This window comes from Panthera tigris, chromosome D3, assembly GCF_018350195.1.
Source record: "Panthera tigris isolate Pti1 chromosome D3, P.tigris_Pti1_mat1.1, whole genome shotgun sequence".
In the NCBI taxonomy this organism is placed as follows: domain Eukaryota; kingdom Metazoa; phylum Chordata; class Mammalia; order Carnivora; family Felidae; genus Panthera; species Panthera tigris.
Window position 1 is genome coordinate 85,891,843 of NC_056671.1, and position 19,594 is coordinate 85,911,436.

The following is a 19,594-nucleotide window of genomic DNA, read 5'->3' on the forward strand; positions in this document are numbered from 1 at the left end:
TAGATTTGGTGTTACAGAAAGGGTTTGAAGCCAGCTCGGAGTGCCTGGTGGAAGGAAGCCGCATCCCATTGCTGGAAAGACGTGCAGAAGGGGAGGTGCCCGGCTGCCGAACCCAAACGTTGCCAACATCAGTTAAATCTAGGCTTGAGTCATGGCTGAGACAGTACAAACCTGAGCTTTTCCCCGAATACACCCAAATCTGTGAGGTTTTATTCTACTCAGAAATGATAGCACATGAACAAAGATGAAATTAATTCACAGAATTTCTTTAGAGCAACGATATCATAAGATCTAGAAGTGAAATTGGAAAATACCATGAAAACATGATTAAGCATTTCATAGCTTCTACTTGGGCTTTAGGAATCAAATGCTGTAGATGGGTAAACGGGTAAATAAAATGTCCACTTACCTGATGCAACCACCCGGATCACCTTTTCCCAATGCCCATATGGGAAAGTATGAAGTAAACAGGAGTAGTAGCCAACATCAACCTCAGAGACATTATGGAAGGTCAGGGTCATATCATTAGCAGCCATGGTAGAATTTAAGAAGTAAACCCTATCAGCATAGGGTGTTCTTATAATCACACCATAGGCAGGGCTGAATATGGCTATGGACTCTCTGTCCGTGGTATTGATCTTGAACCACTCCATCTGGGTTAAGGTGTCCAGTGATGAGTACACACATTCTAGACTCATATTCTCAGCCAGTTTAACAGTCGTGTCCCAGAACATCTCTTCACATAGAGCTGAAACGCACAACATCACATTTATTCAGTTAGGCTTGATGATTAAAACACCAAATAGATCCCTAAAGCTTATTCTAAGCTTTCTAAGACCTAGCAAGATAGCAAATGGCTAACAGTTTCTAACTTAACTTGTAGGTTTCCTGAACCAAGTGAGAAATTATCTGAGCCGAATAAAGAGCATTATAAATTCTAAACATGCCATGCTATAAGACTAAAAAAGAAGTAAATTTTTTAAATGAAGACATTATCTTTACCTCTGTATATGTGAACAAGAGCCAAGAAGAAAGCAAGATAATCCATCTCTGGAAACCGTTTGGGAGACTGGTCTATTAAAAAAAAAAGACAATTTTTATAATGTTACAGGCAGAGGCCCAGCACGATACACTGCTTCCTTCCTCTCAGATATTATCACTAGTGTCTTCTTTTTCTGAAGTGTAACACAGGAAAAAGGTCTTAGCTTCAAAGTCAGGTTTGCTCTCGCACAAGGGATGAGCAGATTTGAATCACTTCTCTCTCGGGGAAATAGCTTATTTTCAAGCTTTTAATTTCTACAAAGATTCATTCATTGAACAAATCAGAGAGTGGCTGAGGGCTTTCTCTTTCCCAAACTCTGCTCTAGGCAATAAGGATACAACAGTAAATTAAAAAAAAAAAAAAAAAAAAAAAGTCCTTGCCATCATGGAACTTACATTCTAGTGGGAGGAGACAGAAACTGAAATAAAAAAGTAGAATATGTAAGTTATAGGTGGTGAGTGCATGAGGGAAAACAAAGCAGGAAAGTGGGGATAAGCCAAGGCGGGTGGGAGTGTTACCCTTTAGACAGGAAGGCCCAGGAAGTCTTTACTGAGAACTTGACATTGGAGCAGAGACTGAGGGCAGGGGGAGGGGCCTCGGGCTCCAGAAGCTAGAAGGCTCCACCCGTGTGGACTGCTGCTGGGTTTGGCCTTCCCTTCACTTCTACCTCTTCTTTGACCTCGGGCATTTGCTTTGGAGGTGACGAAGGGACCACGGAAGGCCCTAAAGATACAAAAGTATCGTGGCTCAGGAGAGACACAAATCTACCACTGTGGGTGTTTTTTTTAACTTTTTATTTTCAAATCGTTATAGAGTCACAGTAATTTGCAAAGATAGTACAGAGAGGATCCAGGTAGGCTTGACCCAGTTTTCCCCAAGGGTTACATCTTATAGAATTCTGTACAATATCAAAATGTGACTGAGTTTTTAAGTTCATCATTGTTCCCTTCCCTTTCATGTAAAATATCAGTTTGGTTTCTTAAGGACTTGTTAGGAACCTATCATCCATGTCAGTATCAAAAAAAAATGCATTATTGCCTCTATAATGAGAGGAGTTATATGAATGCATTTAGCCCTGATGAGGGTCAAAATATAAGGTGGGTAAGAATTGGCAAGAAGGGGAAGCATGAATGAGTAAAGACCATGTTGCCTAAGGTCAACTCTGAACCTCTGGTTCAGTCCCAAAGTCTATCAGTAGGTGTCCACTGCTCAGCATGAGTATCTCACGTGGGAACTTTTTCAAGAAGCAAGAAATCAGCAGCACAAAACTCTGCTGAATACATATAGTACTGTGTACTGCCACCTTATATTTGCATAGCATTCTATTTGCCAAAACCTTTCACATCTACAGTATTATTTGCACCCATAACAGCTGTGCGATGAAGTCAGATGAGGTATCTCTGTTTTGCAAGTAATTAAAAAAAAGAAAAACCAATCTGTCCAAAATATTAGGGAGCTGTGCCAGGTACCCTGCTTAGACCCTGGAAATGCAAGTATGAGAAAGACTTGGTCTCTGCCCTCAAGTCACACAGTAATATATTGGCTCAGACAGATTGCAGAGGTAGTCTATTATAATAAAACCTGATAATTCTATAGAAGTCAAATTTGAACAAGTTTTATGACAGCCCAGAGAGGGAACAATTCATTCTAATAGATTCAGAAAGGTTTCATAGGAAAAAAAAAAAAAAAAAAAAAAAGCACCAGTTCTGGGCTTTCCAACCTCACACTTTATAAGTAGAGAAGGAGGAGAAGGAGATAAAGTGTGACAACATAGGACATTTTCAGGAAATGGTGTGACTGTGGTCTAGGGGGTGGGAAAGGGACAAAAACTATGTCAGGTCTAGATTGAACGTATCTTGGACACCCAGGGAGGAGTTCAAACCTGGCCATCAGAAGCCACGGCATCCAGCTTACATCTGTAACTCCAGCACCAAGCACAATCCCTGGGATGCATGTCTAGGGCATAAATAATCACAACTCTGACAGCAACACAGAGTCACTAAATATCTTGTAGAGGGAAGTGATGTGGACAGTTTTGCATTTTTGAAAGATAGCCTGGATGCCTGTGGAGAATGGATTGAGATGGCAAGAGCATTGAGGATTTATATCTGAGTCAAGAAAATTAATTCCATCTATCAAATATTAATTACAGAACTTCCTCTTGATAGGTACTGACAGAAAATAAAGCTATAAAACCTAAGTTAGACCCAGTCCCGAGAATTCCCGAAGCCCTCGAGAAAGTGTCCTCCTAACTGCTCCCCTGTTGCACCCACCAAGTGCTGCCACAGACCTGTGTCCCTTCACACACACACACAGTACCTAGAATGATCTCGCGACAGACACTGCATGGTCTATCCCGTTCAAAATACTTAGTATCTCTTACTATTAATAACGTGAAAAGACAACCTAAAGAATGGGAAAAAATTTCTGCAAATCATACTTCTGATGAGGGTCTAGGATCCAGAATATATAAAAGACTCTTACAACTCAACAACAAAAAGACAAAGAACCCAATTTAAGAACGGGCAAAAACTTGAATACACATTTCTCCAAAGAGGATACAGAAGCGGACGACAAACACATGAAAAGATGCTCAGCGTCACAAGTCATTCGAAAAATGCAGATGAAAACCGCAGAGGTACCACATTCCACCCACTAGGATGGTTATAATCAAAACTAAGGAAAATAATAGTGTCGGCAAGGATGTAGAGCGGTGAGCTCCCTGTGCACAGCTGGTAGGCATGTAAAATGGCGGCAGCTGCCGTGGAAAACAGTTTGCCTGTTCCTCAAAAAGTTAAAACACAATAACCGTATGACCCAGCAATTTCACGCCTGGGTTTATGCCCCCCAAAAAACAGAAAACAAGTACCCAAATACTTGTATACCAAACTTCATAGCAACTCTATTCACAAAAGCCGGAAAGTGGAAACGACCCAAATGTCCTGCAACAGAAGAATGGATAAGCTAATTGTGGTATATCCACACAATGGAATATTACCCAGTCATGAAAAGGAATGAAATACTGATTCCTGTTGTGACATGAATGAACCTTGAGAACATCATGCTAAGTGAAAGAAGGCAGATACAAAGAGGCTCAAATTACAAGATTACATTTATATAAAATACCCAGAATAGGTAAATTTGTAAAGAAAGAAACCAGATTGATGGTTGTCTGGGGCTTAAAGGAGAGGAAATGGGGAGTGACGGCATAAGGTATGGGGTTTTCTTCAGGGATGATAAAAATGTGTTAGAACTTGATAAAGACAGTATTTGCAGCACATGGTGAATGTACTAAATGCCACTCAATTGTGCCCTTAAATTTTAGGATGTACGGATTTCACTTCAATAAGAACAGCAAGAATCCAGATTCACCTCAGGTCTTTCCAGTTACAGAAACCACCACATTTTGCTGTTGGCCTTGCATTCATTGATATCACATGGCCCCTCAACCACCCTGGGCCACAAACGCGCACTGAGCCTCACGGGACATGCTGAGAATAGAGCCCTGTCGCACACCTGTGCCACAACTTTCCAACAGATGGAAATAGATGATACAGAATGCAGTCCAGTTGTCAGATATGTGATTTATGATGTAAGGAATCACTAAGTGCTTATTAACCAAATGTCAAAACATTATTTGTATTAATGCTATATATATACACATACACATACATACATGGTGTGTGTGTGGTCAGGATTGGGTAAGGTTAGTACAGGAGCAGGTAGAGAGGTAAGAGGGACAAAGGGACACAGCAGATGTGTCCAACAACCTACTGACCGGGGATCCTACAAGACATTAGATGTAACATAGCATCATCCACTCTCACGGGCTCCTACAACCCTCAGTGAATTCCATCCCCACCCACCCCCTGCACCCCGGCAGCAAAGAATCAGGGCTTTGGGAGCATTAGGAGAAAAGGGAGATGAACTGACAATAGCCTGCAGTAACCCCTTCATTCCCAAGGCGTCCAAAGCCAACTTGGTCAAGAGGTGGAGAGAGCGGACGGGCGCTCGCACTCTGAGGTGACTAAAGTCGGGGGACCCGGAGGCTACAGATCCGAATGAAAGGCGCAGAAAGACCTGTGGCCGAGTTCGGCCGCTACAAGCTGGCTAAGGACGAGCCCTATTCATCAGCATCTAACCAAAGACAAATAGAGACTGTGCTTGAGCTATTTTTGTGGTGTAGCGAGCCATTTTTTGCATGATTTATGAAGGAATTTTGGCTTGAGGTTTTCTTTCTAATAGAGCTGTTCTGTACAAAAGAGCTTCATCCTCAAGGAAGTCATTAATCAAAATATTACCAGATTCCTCCCCTGTCGCACATGTCCCAGCTAACCACATAAGTATGAGTTCATCTCACAAGTCCGCCTTCCACTGCATGCTCCTGGGTGACCCAGGCGGGGTGACCACCTTCAGATAATGTGGTTTCCTTCTCTCGGGCTGTCGACACGGGCAGACGCTTCTCTGTCTCCGCAGCCTCGTTGCTTCCGCCATCTGCAGTATGTTCTGCTTTCGCCGACGTCTGTGCCTTTTCTGATCATTGGGAGGATTCCAGTCTCTCCTCAACTCCCCACGCAGGTAACCCACCCCATCTCCTGCAGGAACACCTGACGTGGGTGGCGGGGAAGCCGCTCCCCTCTGCTGTCGTTCCACACTTGCTTGGACACCTACTGACAATGCTGGAGAGCAAGGGGTCTGCCCAACACAAAGCCTGTGCTAGACTTTGAGAAGAAGGGACTGAGGCTCAGAAGAGTTTTGAGCGTGTGGGGTCCTTTGTTCCCACCCTTTTGTTCCCGGATGTGAGGTTTGTGCATCTCTGGCTGAGACGTTGGGATGTTCTTGTTGTCGGGAGGCCCAGAGTGCCGACAAGACTTCGACAGGAGTGTTGTAGTCTAGGGCTCCGCTCCCTGCCTCAAAGCGTCTCCGTAAGAGAATCTTTCCAACAAGGGACGCGTGGCTTCCCTCAGCCCACCATGCCCTTAGGACTTCGGCAAGTCACAGAGCCGCCCCAGGAGTTAGTCACTGTCGAGGGACCGTCTGTTAAGGACTCACGTCCATTCAAAGCAGAGACCTCAGGTTGCCTTCAGTAGAGAACTTCCAGGGCAGGGTTCTGCCGACTATGGCTCAGGGGCTGAGTCCAGCCTACTGTCTGACCTTTATCAATAGTCTGGTTGGACTTAGCCTTGCTCACTTGCTTAAACATCGCCCATGGCCTTTTTTGTGCTCTGATGAGTAGCTGCAAAGAGACCGCGTGGCCTACGAAGCTGAAAATAGTAACTATGTGACCCTTGACGGAACAAGTTCACCAACCCCTACCGAGGGTAATAAATACTTAGAGAGCAGCATTGATTGCTTAAGTTCATCCTTGCTTAGTCTTGCTTGAAGGAAGGAAGGTTAAGCCCAATGGTGCAGACACTGGTAAAAGTAGCTCACTTTTCTGATTCTCAAGAACCATGCTATCAGAACCTACTACAAATGCAATTCTTCTAGAAACACACTGAGAGAAAGGACCTCAATGACTCCCTCGTCCTGCACTGTGCCCATCATTGAATTTACAGGTTCATGGAGCATCAGCCATCCAGCCAATTACAGCTTTTTCCGTAGCTCCTTTCCTGACGAAGCTACTTACATCATGTCACCCACGGCCTCCGTTCTGCTGCACAAGATTAACTTTGAAAGTGTGAACTCAGCCACAGAGACTCTTGTTTCTAGGAGGTTACTTACCTTGAGATGTGAGTTCTGCTCGCTCTAACTCTCCTTTCCCGACGTGTCTCTGGTTAAGGGCTTCCTGTTTGTCATGCCCTCCTTGCCTCACCCCTGCTCTCCACTGGCAGTCTGCTGCTCTCCTCCGTGGTGGGCACTGGAGTAACAGCTGGGGCTCTGTCCCTGGGCCCAGAGCTCTTGGCCTCTTCTCTCCACCAAACTCCTTCAGGTGCGGCTGAAGCAAAGCATTAATTATCTCACCAAGCAGTGCTTTTTGAAGGATTAAAACTAGCCAAGAAGTGCACCTGCTTCCGGAAGCATCTTTACCATTGTAGCTCTTCAGGTTGACTCCACACTCGGGTGGAGTTCTGTCCTTCTCCTCCCCACCCCCCTAAAATTCTACCGTGGGGAACGATGTGTTTCTCATCCTCTGTTCTAACCTGAAACTACACACGAAAACTTTCAGTTAATTACTTTGCCTTTTCTTCCCCATTTGTTTTCCTGCCAATCAAAGCACTTCATATTCAGAAGCCTCTGAAGTGCAGGAGGCTTCTTATCGCTGCCCCTATCTAGGTGTGTTTCCATCCTACCTTCTAGATACTCTTTTTGGTTTTGTGTTTGAATCTCCCACTCTGACACAGGAACCGCACAAGTTGGCATTTGCTAACAACTCTTCCTGCAAGTTTAGCAGCTTCTCTGTCTTCAAAATGCAATTGGTTCTAAGTTGTTCCAGAGGGAAACGGGGTGAGTTTTATTTGCTCTTCTGATTTGCTAAGTGATGGAGATTTCCTGTTGGTTAAACCACCACGAGGGACTGTGGTTGGACTGGAGTTCGTGTAATTCCCAGAAATACTGGGCAGGGAGGCTGGCGTCTGCAGAGGAAAAGGCACTCCTGGGGGCCAGCCAGCCCCGCACGTCTCCCTGTGCATCACACATGCAGGTCTGGCCTCTTCTGTGGACCACACGCATGTCTGAAAGCATGGAAGAAGAAAATACAGCTGCCTGTCATTGCACAAATGATGTTTGAGCGTGTACTGTGGGACAGATGAATCCCTCTAAAACACCCGACTCGTGTCACTCTCTTGGATACCTCACCATCCTCAAAAGAATATCCAAACTTCTTACTGACTTACCAGGCTGGATAAGATTGATCTCTATCATCTTTCCAACCTCATGTCTTATACTTCACTCACCCCCATCCTCCACTCCAGACCCACCTAGTATCGTACATTTTGGGGAACACCTTCTGACAGGGCAGGGGCTTTGCACATGGGGTACCTTTGCTTTGACTTCTCTTACCCCCTCCCACAGGGAGGCCTCAGCTCAGACATCCCTTACGGGGTTGCCCATGCCGGGGTAAGTCTTCCTTCTGTAAGTTCACAGATAATCCTTACTGAAGCACTCATCACATCCTTTGTAACTGTCCATTTATTTGCTGCATTTCTTCTGAGAGCCTAATAAGGCCCTTCAAGTTGAGGATGAGGTGTTGTTGAGCCTATCCATTGAGCCTTGCATGGTGCCTGGCACATATCTGTTAGATCAATATTTGTTGAAAGCAGGTGAAGCAATGGACTCTACCTATGAAATTTCATAGTAGGTGGTCTCTACACTGATCACAATCCAGAAGCCATCCTGTTTCCAGTGTGTGGTCTTTTCTTTTGCCTCATCTATTTCTCCAATTAATAAGACAAAAAGAAGCCTTGATCCAAAGGGCACAAAGACGTTCGCAGGACAAACTCAAAGATAAATGTTCCCGACTGGGGCCAACTCTTTCTCAAAATGATTCAATGGGCCCTGAACGGAACCTCAAACCTATCAGCTAAAACAGTCACTGTCTACCCAAATGATTCACATCACACCGAATGTCAGAGCTCACTGCAACATTGGACGCCACTTACACGTATGGGCTTGAAAACTGGTTTTGCCTACACCCAGACATATAAATCCAGATTTATACAGGCTAGGTACTTTTCCTAAATTTCTCTATCTTTTATAATTACTTCCTAATTCATCACCCACATGCAAACACGCACACACCATCATCATCACCAGCATCATTATCACCATCATCATCCTCACTTTCACCCATATCCCATCATAAAGTTATTGCTATTATTAAGAAAGTAAAAATGGAGGCAGCTTTTCTTGTTTCTCTGTAGGGTCCATCACTTCTGGTTTCTTTATCCTTCTTGGGGCTCTTGGAATTTTGTAATATAAAGAACCTAAGAATTAGCCTTGTATCTGCTCCTGGGGTATATAGGCATCCCAGTATCTTGGCGCCAGGAATGCAATATTGCCCTCCTTGACGTGAAGCTACATAATCTTACTAAGCAATTAGGGGAGATGTTAAAAGACCACATGACCAACAATGAATCCCAAAATAAGCAATAAAAACTTCCTGGGACAAACGAAACTGCTTACACCTCCAGAGAACACCTGTCCTAAGTGTTCCAACCAGGAGAACAAATGGAGGTGAAGACAGGGCAAATTTGTGGGACAGAATGAAGATTATCTACCGCTCACAGAGATGAACAAAATTCCTCCCTGCAGTGTTTTCTAGTGACCCTTATTAAGGAGCTTTCAACAGTTTAAGAGTAAAAATACTCTTTAACATTACCATTTGTTGACAGAAATAGGAAACACAGCTAAAGTCATCACATCACTGGATGGAGTATTACATTAACTACCTCCTGCCTGTCTGAGGTCACCAGGGCGCCAACTCATTATTCTAACACATGGTAAGTAAAGGGAAAAGCAAGCGTTTATCCTTCTTTTCCTGCACAAATTGCATTTCAGGGTGACCTAAGTTTCTTTTTATAGAAAAATGTCAGCTACTAAGTGGAAAAAACAATAACAGATATTATTTTTAATTGCTATTTTGTCACTCCTATTAAAATAATAGATTGTGACAATTGTTACTGGATACTAAAGCCATTAGGTGAAAAGTTAATGGGAACCTTTTATAATAAAATATACTGATGATTAATAATACCTGATCAACCCTAACCTCACTAAAGTGGTATAACCAGATAGATAGCAGGGGATTTGGGGATAAAGCAAGAAGAAAACAGCACCACCTGAAAAGATGTCTCACCAAAGCAACTGAACCTGAATCCAGCCCAGCATCTAGAAGGAGCTAGTAGTGTCTAGGAAATACAGGGAAGAGAAGAATGAGTTAAAAGCACCATGAGGAAGCAAGAGATACTACAGAACAATGTCTTGGGTTCTCAATAAACAAATGGCAATTATGATTAACATAAGAAAATATAACTTAATCCAGCAAATGCCAAAAGGTGCTTGATAGCTTTAAATATCCTTTCCTGATTAAAAACAAAACAAAACAAAGCAAAACTCAGAGCAGTTTTAGAATTTAATTAACATAATAAGGAAAACTGGTTAGAAACTAATGCCAGACTTGATGGTAAAACCCTAGAAGCAGCTCAGTTCAATTCCTAAGTACGACAAGAATGACCACTGTCACTGCCAATATCTAACATTGTCCTGGAAGTTCCAACTGATATTATAGGTTGAAAAAAAAGAATAAGAATTGTAAATACTGAGGAATTATTTTGACTTTATTATTACTTGTAGATGGTCAACCTAGAGAATACAAAAGAATCAAATAAAAACTGATAAAACAATAAATAAAGGGTCTAGCAAAATCGTTTTATAAGACTCAACACCTTTATTTTGTCTAGCAAAAAGTACACATATATGTACATATGTATGTATATGTGTGTGTATATATATATATATATATATATATATATATGTGAGTGTGCCTCAAGAATACGTAGCAATTATACAAAATGTATATATCATATCTAATGAAGTAACATAAGTCTTGAATAAAAGATAATATATTATGTTCCTGTATAACGAGATCCAATTTGGGGAAAACACATTGAAAAAAAAAATGTTAATTAACCTGAAGTTTTCTAATCTCTTCCATCTCTGAGTAGGTCAGTCTGTGAAAGACTTCATGAGGTTCTTGCTGACCCCACTCTACAAGAGATTGTGGAGGCCGTGGAGGCAGTGAGGTGCTTTTCCTCAGCATCTAGCATGGTCTGTGTGTATGAGCGTTCACAGAATAAAGGTGATCTTGATGAGCAAAAGCTTTAAATGCATAAGAGCAAATTGCATTTTTAGCAATAAGAAAAATGAAGCAAGGCACTTTGCATACCAGGTATTAAAATGTATGATAAAGCTTACAATGTTAAAACAAAGTGTTTTATCCTATAAGAATTGATAGTTCGAAAGCAGACCCAAAGAATGACAGATTTTCAGGGGTAGAGATTCGAATGTGACTAGACGAACGAAGAACACTGATGCCGTGAAACGGTGGCTGAATGCACGGTCCTGGCCAAATGCTGGGAAGCTAAGAAAATCTGAGAGAATTTTCCCCTTGGGGCCTTGTTGGGCCAACACCCTCCTCCACACCTCCTCTAACGCCCTATATTTCTCCAGTGGATTAATCGCCTGTGGGCCATGAGTTCATCATGGTCTACACATTGGAAAATCTCCCCCCTTTACCTCTCCAATGAGAAGACATTATTGCCATGATCATAAATGGCAGTCACGTCAAACCATAAGAAAATGGAAAATAAGGAAAATGTGTTCACCAACATAGATCCTGGGAATAAGGCAGATGCCACTAACAAACCCAGAAACACAACACTCTGCAAGGCATCCCAATGAGCACCTCTAGCCAAAGACTCTGTCACTGGAGAATGTTGGTACTTATTCAACTAGAACAAATGGCATGCTTGCATTTATACAAATGTTAGGAATTAAAGGTGTTGCTGACCTAAAAAATAAATACGGCTTAGTGACCTTATGTGGCCCAGATGGCCAATCTGAATGGAAACCAGGGTCCCTTCAACGATTTCAAAACAAGTTTACCTCTACAGGACAGGAGGGAATCTGTTACGTTCCTGTATTTGGCCACATTACAGGAAGACTATCTGTAGAAACCACGTCGCCAGTCTAATACAATCAGGCTTGAAATAAGAAGCAGTAAATCATACATACCACAAATACAGAACTTTTTCATCTGAATTCTCTCCTGCTAAAGAGTGAGTTAGTGAAAGAAGTAATTATATCTGTGGCAGAAAGTCAGCTTGCCCAAGAAGCCAGAGGAAGCCTCATTCAGGAAGAATATCGAGAGTACTACCAAGCAAAGGAAGAGGCCCGTACATACTTCTGGAAAAGAAGAAGCCTCACTCTCTTGGATGCTTCAAATAATTACAGAATATAAAATACTCTCTTCCTTAAACTGGCTTTGTCTCCTGTGAATGTTTTGCCTTCTTTTCAACATTAACATCTAATTTCCTATGTCACCCAGTGTTCCAGTTGATGAGGATTGTGTAGATATTTCATGTATGTGTAAAAATGTTTTCTCATAATTAATTAAAGTTGCATTAAGTAAAGTGTAATTAGGTCACATGGCAAAAGATTTTTCAGCAATGAACAGAGAGTGAATAGTTGCTCTGTAAGTCATGCTGTCAAGCCTCTTTCTTATAAACCCGGAGTTAATTGCAGGTTAAAAAAAGAAGTACAGGTTTTCAGCATACGATAACGACGACATTTCAGTTCATCCGAGAAAGAATGGATTGTCTACCAGATGGTATTAGAGAAACTGACTTACCAGTGGGAAAAGCTGAAGTCAGCTCCTTATAGACTTTGGTCCTTCCCTGGGCTGCACAACCTGTATACACCCACTTGAGAGGCCTACAGCTTGCATCTGGGTATAGGACCTACGCTCTGCCAACTACATTTATACCCTAAGAACTCAAATTTGGGGCACCTGGGTGGCTCAGTCAGCTAACCATGGGACTCTTGATTTCTGCTCAGGTCATGATCTCACAGTTCATGGGTTTGAGCCCTATGGTTTCTTCCTACTCGTTCGGGGCTGTGCATGAAGCCTGCTTGGGACTCTCCCTTTCTCTCTCTCTCTCTCTCCCTTTGTTCTTCCCCTGCTTGTGTGCATGCATCTGTGTGCACATGTGTGCGTGTGCACATACAATTTCTCTCTCTCAAAATATAAAAATAAAAAGAATTCCAATCTGAAGCCTGGGGAGTTGCAACAAGAAAGCACCAGGGCTACGAGGTCCATTCTGGCCCGAGGTCTGCAGGCTCAGGGCCCCAGCAATCCAGAGCCAGCTGCACACAGTGGAGCGGGTGTGCTGGTGTGCACACTAGCAGGGAACAGGGCCCCAGCCCAAGCATCGGCTGCAGGGATGGAGGTGCTCACCAGGTCTGGTGGGTGGCCCTGGAGGAAGTGCGGTAAGCCCAGGGGCGCTCAGCAAGCTTCTCCCCCGCCCCATTCATTCTGCAGCCTGCTCTGAGTCCTCTACCCTTTCAGTAAGTTGCTTCCTTCTCAACTTAGAAGGAAGTCCTTGGGGAAGTTACAACTAAGAACCCTGATCAATTTGCTCACCCGTTACAGCAAAATACATTTCAAATCTATTAATAATTTGAATAAGAAAATTATTCTAGGGGTGCCTGGGTGGGTCAGTCAGGTGACTGACTCTTGATTTCAGTCATGATCTCATGGTTCCTGAGTTGAGCCCCATGTCGGTTCTGCACTGAGAGAATGGAGCCTGCTTGGGATTCTCTTTCCCACTCTCTGCACCTCTCTGGCTTGTGCACTCGTTCTCTCTCTCTCTCTCTCTCTCTCTCAAAAATAAATAAATAAATAAATAAATAAGAAAAAGAAAGAAAAATATTCTAAAAATTAGAGGATATATTTTATAAGCCTGAGGACAGAGATGGATTCTTGAGTTGGACATCACACACACACACATATAAAATACATTAAGATACATACATATTAAGGTGTATATATCTTATACCAAAGTCAGGGCAATTTTTTCTACATAAAAATTCACAACTCCGACATGGTAAACATTATACACTAATGAGACACAACAGTAATATTTTCTAAGTGTAAAGTGCTTAAATATTAGCGACCAAGAAAATCCCACAAATACCCATAGAAAAACAGGCAATAGACATTAAACATCAATGCATACAAGAGCAGATACAAACAGAAAAATGTAAAAAAGTATTTAATCTCACCAGTTATGATCAACAAACAGTAAAACAATGGCATACTAATTTTTGCACATCACATGTGCAAACATAAATGAAGAGAACGATAGTGACCGTTGTTAACAAGGGTGAGAGGAAACACTGATAGCCAGATGCTGTTGGGTCAGTGTAAACGGGTAAGCATTTTCTATAGGCAAGAGTTAAGCAGCATATATAAAAAATTTGACTTGTTAAATCCTCTGACCCAGCCAAGCTTCCTCAAGATATTTATCCTAAGGATGAAAAAATTCAGCCAATCTAGCAAAGATCTGGCTTTTAAATGTACAAGTGTTTATTGTAGCATTATTTTTCTTAATATAAGTTGAGAAACATCAATATTACCATCTCCAGCAGACTGGCTCAGTTAATGAACTGTGGTGACTCCATAGGAGGGACACTGCTGCTCTCCCATGGCTATCCAGATCTATATTCCGACATGTAAAATACCTATGGTATCCTAAGTAGAGAACTTTTTTCAACACACATACGCCCATAAAAAGAAGCCAATAAATGAGTCATTCTGAAAAACGGTACCTGGAGTAAGAGCGTGCACCGTGCTTCTCAGCTGGTTTTAGCACCAGCAGGGGCTCAGCGGGCTGAACTCGGGGCTCCTTTGTCTACTGTCCTCTATCTTCCTGCTTCATTTATATCCTTCCTTCTGCTGACGGTCTCAAGATTTCAAGGAAATAAATACTTACACGAACATTTTCAGGACTCCTGACCTCAAGCATTAGAGCCTGCTAACAACCAAGTTCCTCTTTGGGAATCTAAGTGACCCCAGGAAGTGGCAGACAGCCATGCTCCGTGGATGGACAAGGACTTGTACGATCTACTATCTCTGCCCTCCAGCCATCCGGACAGACTCCATTCCTTTCTCCTCTATTTCCTATTTGATAACATTCTCTCTGCATTACGGTTAGTGAGAGAGCGTGAGAATTACCCCCATTAACAAAAGAGTATGGGCTTTGCAGAGGACTTGCGTTCAAACCCCAATCCATCCTGGACTAGCTGCGGGGCCCACAGTCACAAGCACGTTGGTGGCAGCACAGACTGCCGAGCCTCAGTGGGACACCCAGACAGGCAAACAAACACCAACCTCGTGTTACAGGGCCAAGTGCACCCCACCCTTAGCGGGGCCCAACTGGGGCCCCTCCAAGACACGAAGTGTTGAAAAGCTTGTTTGGCTTCTTGCACTGTTGGTATCAGCTACATCCAAACTCATTTAAAGGAATTTCAACTTTCCCAAACAGCGCAAAACATATATGTGCCTAAATTAAAATAGATACTTGCTGGATATTTCTGTTGCAAATTTCTAACTTTTCTTATTGTCATGATAGCTGTCCCCTGCATTGCTGGTGCCCCGAGGACAGTTTTGTCTGTAGTTGGGTAATGTAGCTTATATTTGAGCTGTTTAGTTAGCATTTTCAGCACAATCATTGTCCCCTTAGTTCGTCACCATCACAGGGTCCTGGATAAGGGAAGGTCTCCTGCCTTGGCCACACAATACACCACAGTTTCTGGAATTGGAACCAGGAGCAGATATAGTTTAATGTGGATGGGACTGCACCTCTCAGGCTCCCTGGATGTCTCCAACATACAGCTTATCAATAGCCTTCCATTTCACTTTCCAGTGTCTTAGTTTGGATGATAAACTCTATGTTCATCCGGAAAGCCACCCTAGTTGGCTGTGGGCTTAAAGTCTCATGTCCCGGATCGCTTCAGTCTTGGACAAGCTGGTTACCATTGACCCAGCAGTGACCAAGATCACCAAGTGCGAGAGCTCCCAGGTGCTGGGGCTGGGTCTAGCCCACCATCGCTCCTGGTCAGCTCACTTGGGAAGCTGTGTTGTCTTTTTTACTCAGCCCTCAATGAGGATTACCCCTACCCATCAGAAAGCTTCTGACCCTGCTGACTCTCAAAGGGGCAGGGCTAGAGTCGCCATCCACTTCTTCCTGGTCCATGTGGCCTCTTTGAAAGGTTGAAAACCCTGTCCCTGAGGCCACCAGGTTCTGTGAAGGGCAGGCTAGGTAAGCCAGACTGACAGTCCTTCCATTCTTTTACCTCAGAGCAATGGGAACCTCCCCGCTTTATGCATACCCACTCTAAGGAGGTAAGCAGTGATCATTCTGGAAGCAAAATGATGTCCTGGGGTGGCCCTCTCTTTCATCCTCTAGATAAAGAAGAAGCCATCTCCTTTTTCAAAATGAGCAGATGAACCAGTATATGAATAAATACTTCACATTCCTTCTAAATTGATGCCACTCTGTATGTCAAATTGTGCCTCTTGTTTATTTTTTTTTCAGCTTTGTATCTGTCTCTGGACCTCCCAGCTTGAACGTCAGTTCCTTGAGCGCAAAGACTACCTGGTTCACTGTTGTGTCCAAGGTGCCCAGCCCTCCTGGTTTGTCCAGGACCAAGCAGTTTCCCAGGACACCAGACTTCCAGTGCTAAGACCAGAACAGTCTCAGGCAAAGCTGGGTATTCATTCAGCCTAGCTGTATCCCCGGTCTGAGGGCAACACCTAGCATGTAGCATGTGTTCAATAAACAACAATCATAACTGTAATCAGATCAACTCTTACTCTGCAAGTTTGTTTTCAGAATTTAAAGAGAGAAGAAAAGTGCCAAGATGGCCATCAGGACCTTGATATTATGAGTGTCCTCCCCACAGGGCTCTCATTCTGACCTGGGAGGAGACAGGATGCTGTGGTTGACCACATGTGCCAGCTCATGTCCTGGTCAAGCAGCACCACAGTCTTCTTCCATATTACCCCTTCTCTTTCAGGGGCCTGGAACACCAGGCCTGCATCTACCAGACCCATGCCAACAGGATTCCAAGTTCAATTTTGCCAATGAAAGGCACTTGCATGAGACCTGGAAATCAAGAGAGAAGTAGGATTTGATATCTACCCACTGATGTCGCACTGTCTCTAAATTTATGTTTATTGTTATCCTCCGGCAGTGGCGGGCAGGTGTGAGGGCTTTGTAGGCAGGAGGTGTGAAGCAGCCTCCCTGCCAGAGTCTGTCTGGAAGTCTGACATGTCTGTGCCGGAGGCAGCCATGGATGGGCCAGCAGGGCCCCAGCCCGGAGGCAGCCGTGGATGGGCCAGCAGGGCCCCAGCTCCGTCTTCACAGGCAGCAACACCACACCTCTGAACCTCTTCCCTAGTCTCACCTCCTCCCACTCACCTCTCTGCCTTCCTCTTCCACTTTAAGGAGCCTGGGATTGTACTGAGACTACCTGTACAATTCAGAACAATCTCCCTAACTCAGAGTCCTTGACTTTAATCATATCTGCCAAGTCCCTTTCGCCATGAAAAAACAAAACAAAACAAAACATACTCACAGGTTCCAGGGATTAGGACAGGGACATCTTTGAGGACTCATTATTCTGTTGACCACAACAGCCAAATACAAATTAACTGATTTTCTTTTTTCTTCCCAAAAGCAGTGACTCTGGTTTATTCCAAGCCTTAGTATTTGGCACAGAAAATAAACAGTATTATCTCAGAAAATTCACTCATGGTGTTGAGTGCTGTGATATCCTGAGGGCTAATGGAAAAGATGATTTTGGGGGAAAGAATGAAAAAACAGATATAGAAATAAGGGAAATTTTAAATTAAAGCTAAGCAATACACAAATGCATACACATACATTTAATTTACTAACTAAAATATTAATTCATTAAAATATTTCCTGTTCAAATGTTTTTAGACTTTCTACCTTCTGGTAATGGTATTCTAGGCTCTTTGGTTCCCAAAGGTTAGGATCCAAAGGCACTATACCAAAAAATGAGAAATAAAATGAAAACAAATTTGGGCTATATTCTAACTCAGAGTCAAGTCCATAATTATGTGTACAGTGTGTTAAATCTTATACATTTGGCTTATTTTAAGTCATTTTACCAAGCTGCCCATTTGCTTAACTCTCTGCTATTGCAACCGCATTTTCCTATTCTTCCATTCTTTAAGTTATGCTTATTGATTTCTCTAAGGACCTTTTCAATTCTTCCTTCTTGCATTGTTTTTCTCCTTCATTTTGTGCACCCGCATGCCTTTCTCTCTCTTAATTTCCTCTGAGGAGCCATTCTACCACTTCCGTGCCCTAAATAAAAAGCTGAGATGTTCTCAAAATCCAAAGTTGCATCATGGACATAATCCTCCTTGTAGTGTAACTGTGTAATCAGATCGCTCCTAACAACATTGATCAGATATCAGATTTTTGCATAAACAGACTGCAACTCTGTATTTTCCTGTACGTGTTAAAACAAATATTAAAATACCTATTATTTTTTAACTAGAATGCCAAAATCATCTGGCTTACCCATTAATATTTATTTTTTTAATATGAAATTTATTGTCAAATTGGTTTCCATACAACACCCAGTGCTCATACCCATTAATATTTAAAACATACTTAATTCCCGGCAGCTACAGAATGCACTTCCCGATCACCAAGGCTCAGCCTTGATGTCACCTTTGAGTCTTCTTTTTTAACCCCTCATATTCAGTCACCAAATAATGAACAGTCCAAGAAAATATTTTTAAAGGCAACCTCTCCACTGGCATTCTCACCATGCTGGTCCTCAAAGCATCCAATGTGGGACCACGGACTCACCCGCCCCTAACTCACCTGACAGCTGCCCTTGAGCCTACCTTCCTAACAACAACTTTGTGAGTAATGGTGCTTTTCTGATCATCTCAATCCTCCAACTACAAACATCACAGGTAACAACTATTGGATGGTGACGATGTCCCTGCTACTTCTCTAACACTTTACATGTTTCATCATTAAACCTTTCTAAAATCCTCAATAGGAATTGTTACTATTCTCATATTGTATTTGAGAAAACTGAGGCACAAAGTGGGCAAGTAACTGATCCAATGGTTCCTGTTCCTTCTAGGTGAGCAAAACCGGGATTTGAACCAAGATCCTTGACTATAGAGCCCACGGTCTTCACCTCCACATCTCAGTGTCCACCCCAACCCTCCCCCAACCAGGTGGAACTCCGATTATTTCTCCCCTCAACAGATAATGAACTGATCCTTCAGCTGCTAGGAAACCTGCCTAAAATTCCATGTGTAAGAGCCACCACAGCATACTGACTTTCTTCCCCAGGTCAGAAACTTTCATTGGAAAAATTGTTTCCTATGGCAATGTTTCCCAAAGTGCATCCTCCAATTATCACAGACATTACAGAAAATGTGGATTTTGTGGATAAACTGGATTGGGAAACTTTACACACTTTGTTCCCCTTTTTGAAATACAGAAATCACTCAATGCAGCATAGTAAAGGCTTTGACAAGTCCAAAAATAAAGAGCCTATTAAATTTAGTTTAACCTAGTTTCTCAAACCAGTATGGACCATGAAATTACGTTTCTATGTCTCCTCTATTACCATATGTCACAGAACATACTTTGGAAAATGCTATGCACTGGACTCATTTATGAGACTGGCTTTCATTTATGAGACTTGGCTAAGTCTTCCATAGTCTACTCCCTTACTTGTCCAAAGTTGCTTCTTATTTGAAAATCAAATCCATATAGCTCAATGTATCAACGAGTTAAAGGAGGAAAATCATGTGATCATATTGATTGACACAGAAAAAGCATTTGACAAAATTTAACACCCACTCACAATAAAAGTCCTTAGCAAGCTAGGAATAAAAGGAAATAGGGCGCCTCAGTGGATAAGTTGGTTGAGCATCCAACTTCGGCTCATGTCATGATCTCACAGTCTGTGGGTTCAAGCCCCGCA

The 19,594-nt window shown here is 42.8% G+C and overlaps 1 protein-coding gene across 8 annotated transcripts in view; it reads right to left on the reverse strand.

Annotated features, from left to right (window-relative positions):
* The window catches only part of CD226 (CD226 molecule), an 86,734-nt gene extending 72,151 nt beyond the window's left edge, over nucleotides 1-14,583 (reverse strand). For 2 of the 8 annotated variants that reach the window (XM_007084747.3, XM_042962233.1), the window contains exons 1-4: nucleotides 14,372-14,583; nucleotides 6,767-6,980; nucleotides 1,003-1,074; nucleotides 410-748 (exon numbers count right to left, since the gene is read on the reverse strand). In XM_007084747.3, the coding sequence (XP_007084809.1) occupies nucleotides 410-748; nucleotides 1,003-1,048 (385 nt within the window). In that variant the 5' untranslated portion in view covers nucleotides 1,049-1,074; nucleotides 6,767-6,980; nucleotides 14,372-14,583. Of the gene's footprint in view, nucleotides 1-409; nucleotides 749-1,002; nucleotides 1,075-1,560; nucleotides 1,766-6,766; nucleotides 7,278-7,335; nucleotides 7,477-14,371 lie in introns of those variants that run through there. The other 6 variants (XM_042962235.1, XM_042962237.1, XM_042962236.1 and 3 more) reach the window with 6 other exon arrangements.
* Nucleotides 14,584-19,594: the final 5,011 nt, after the last annotated feature.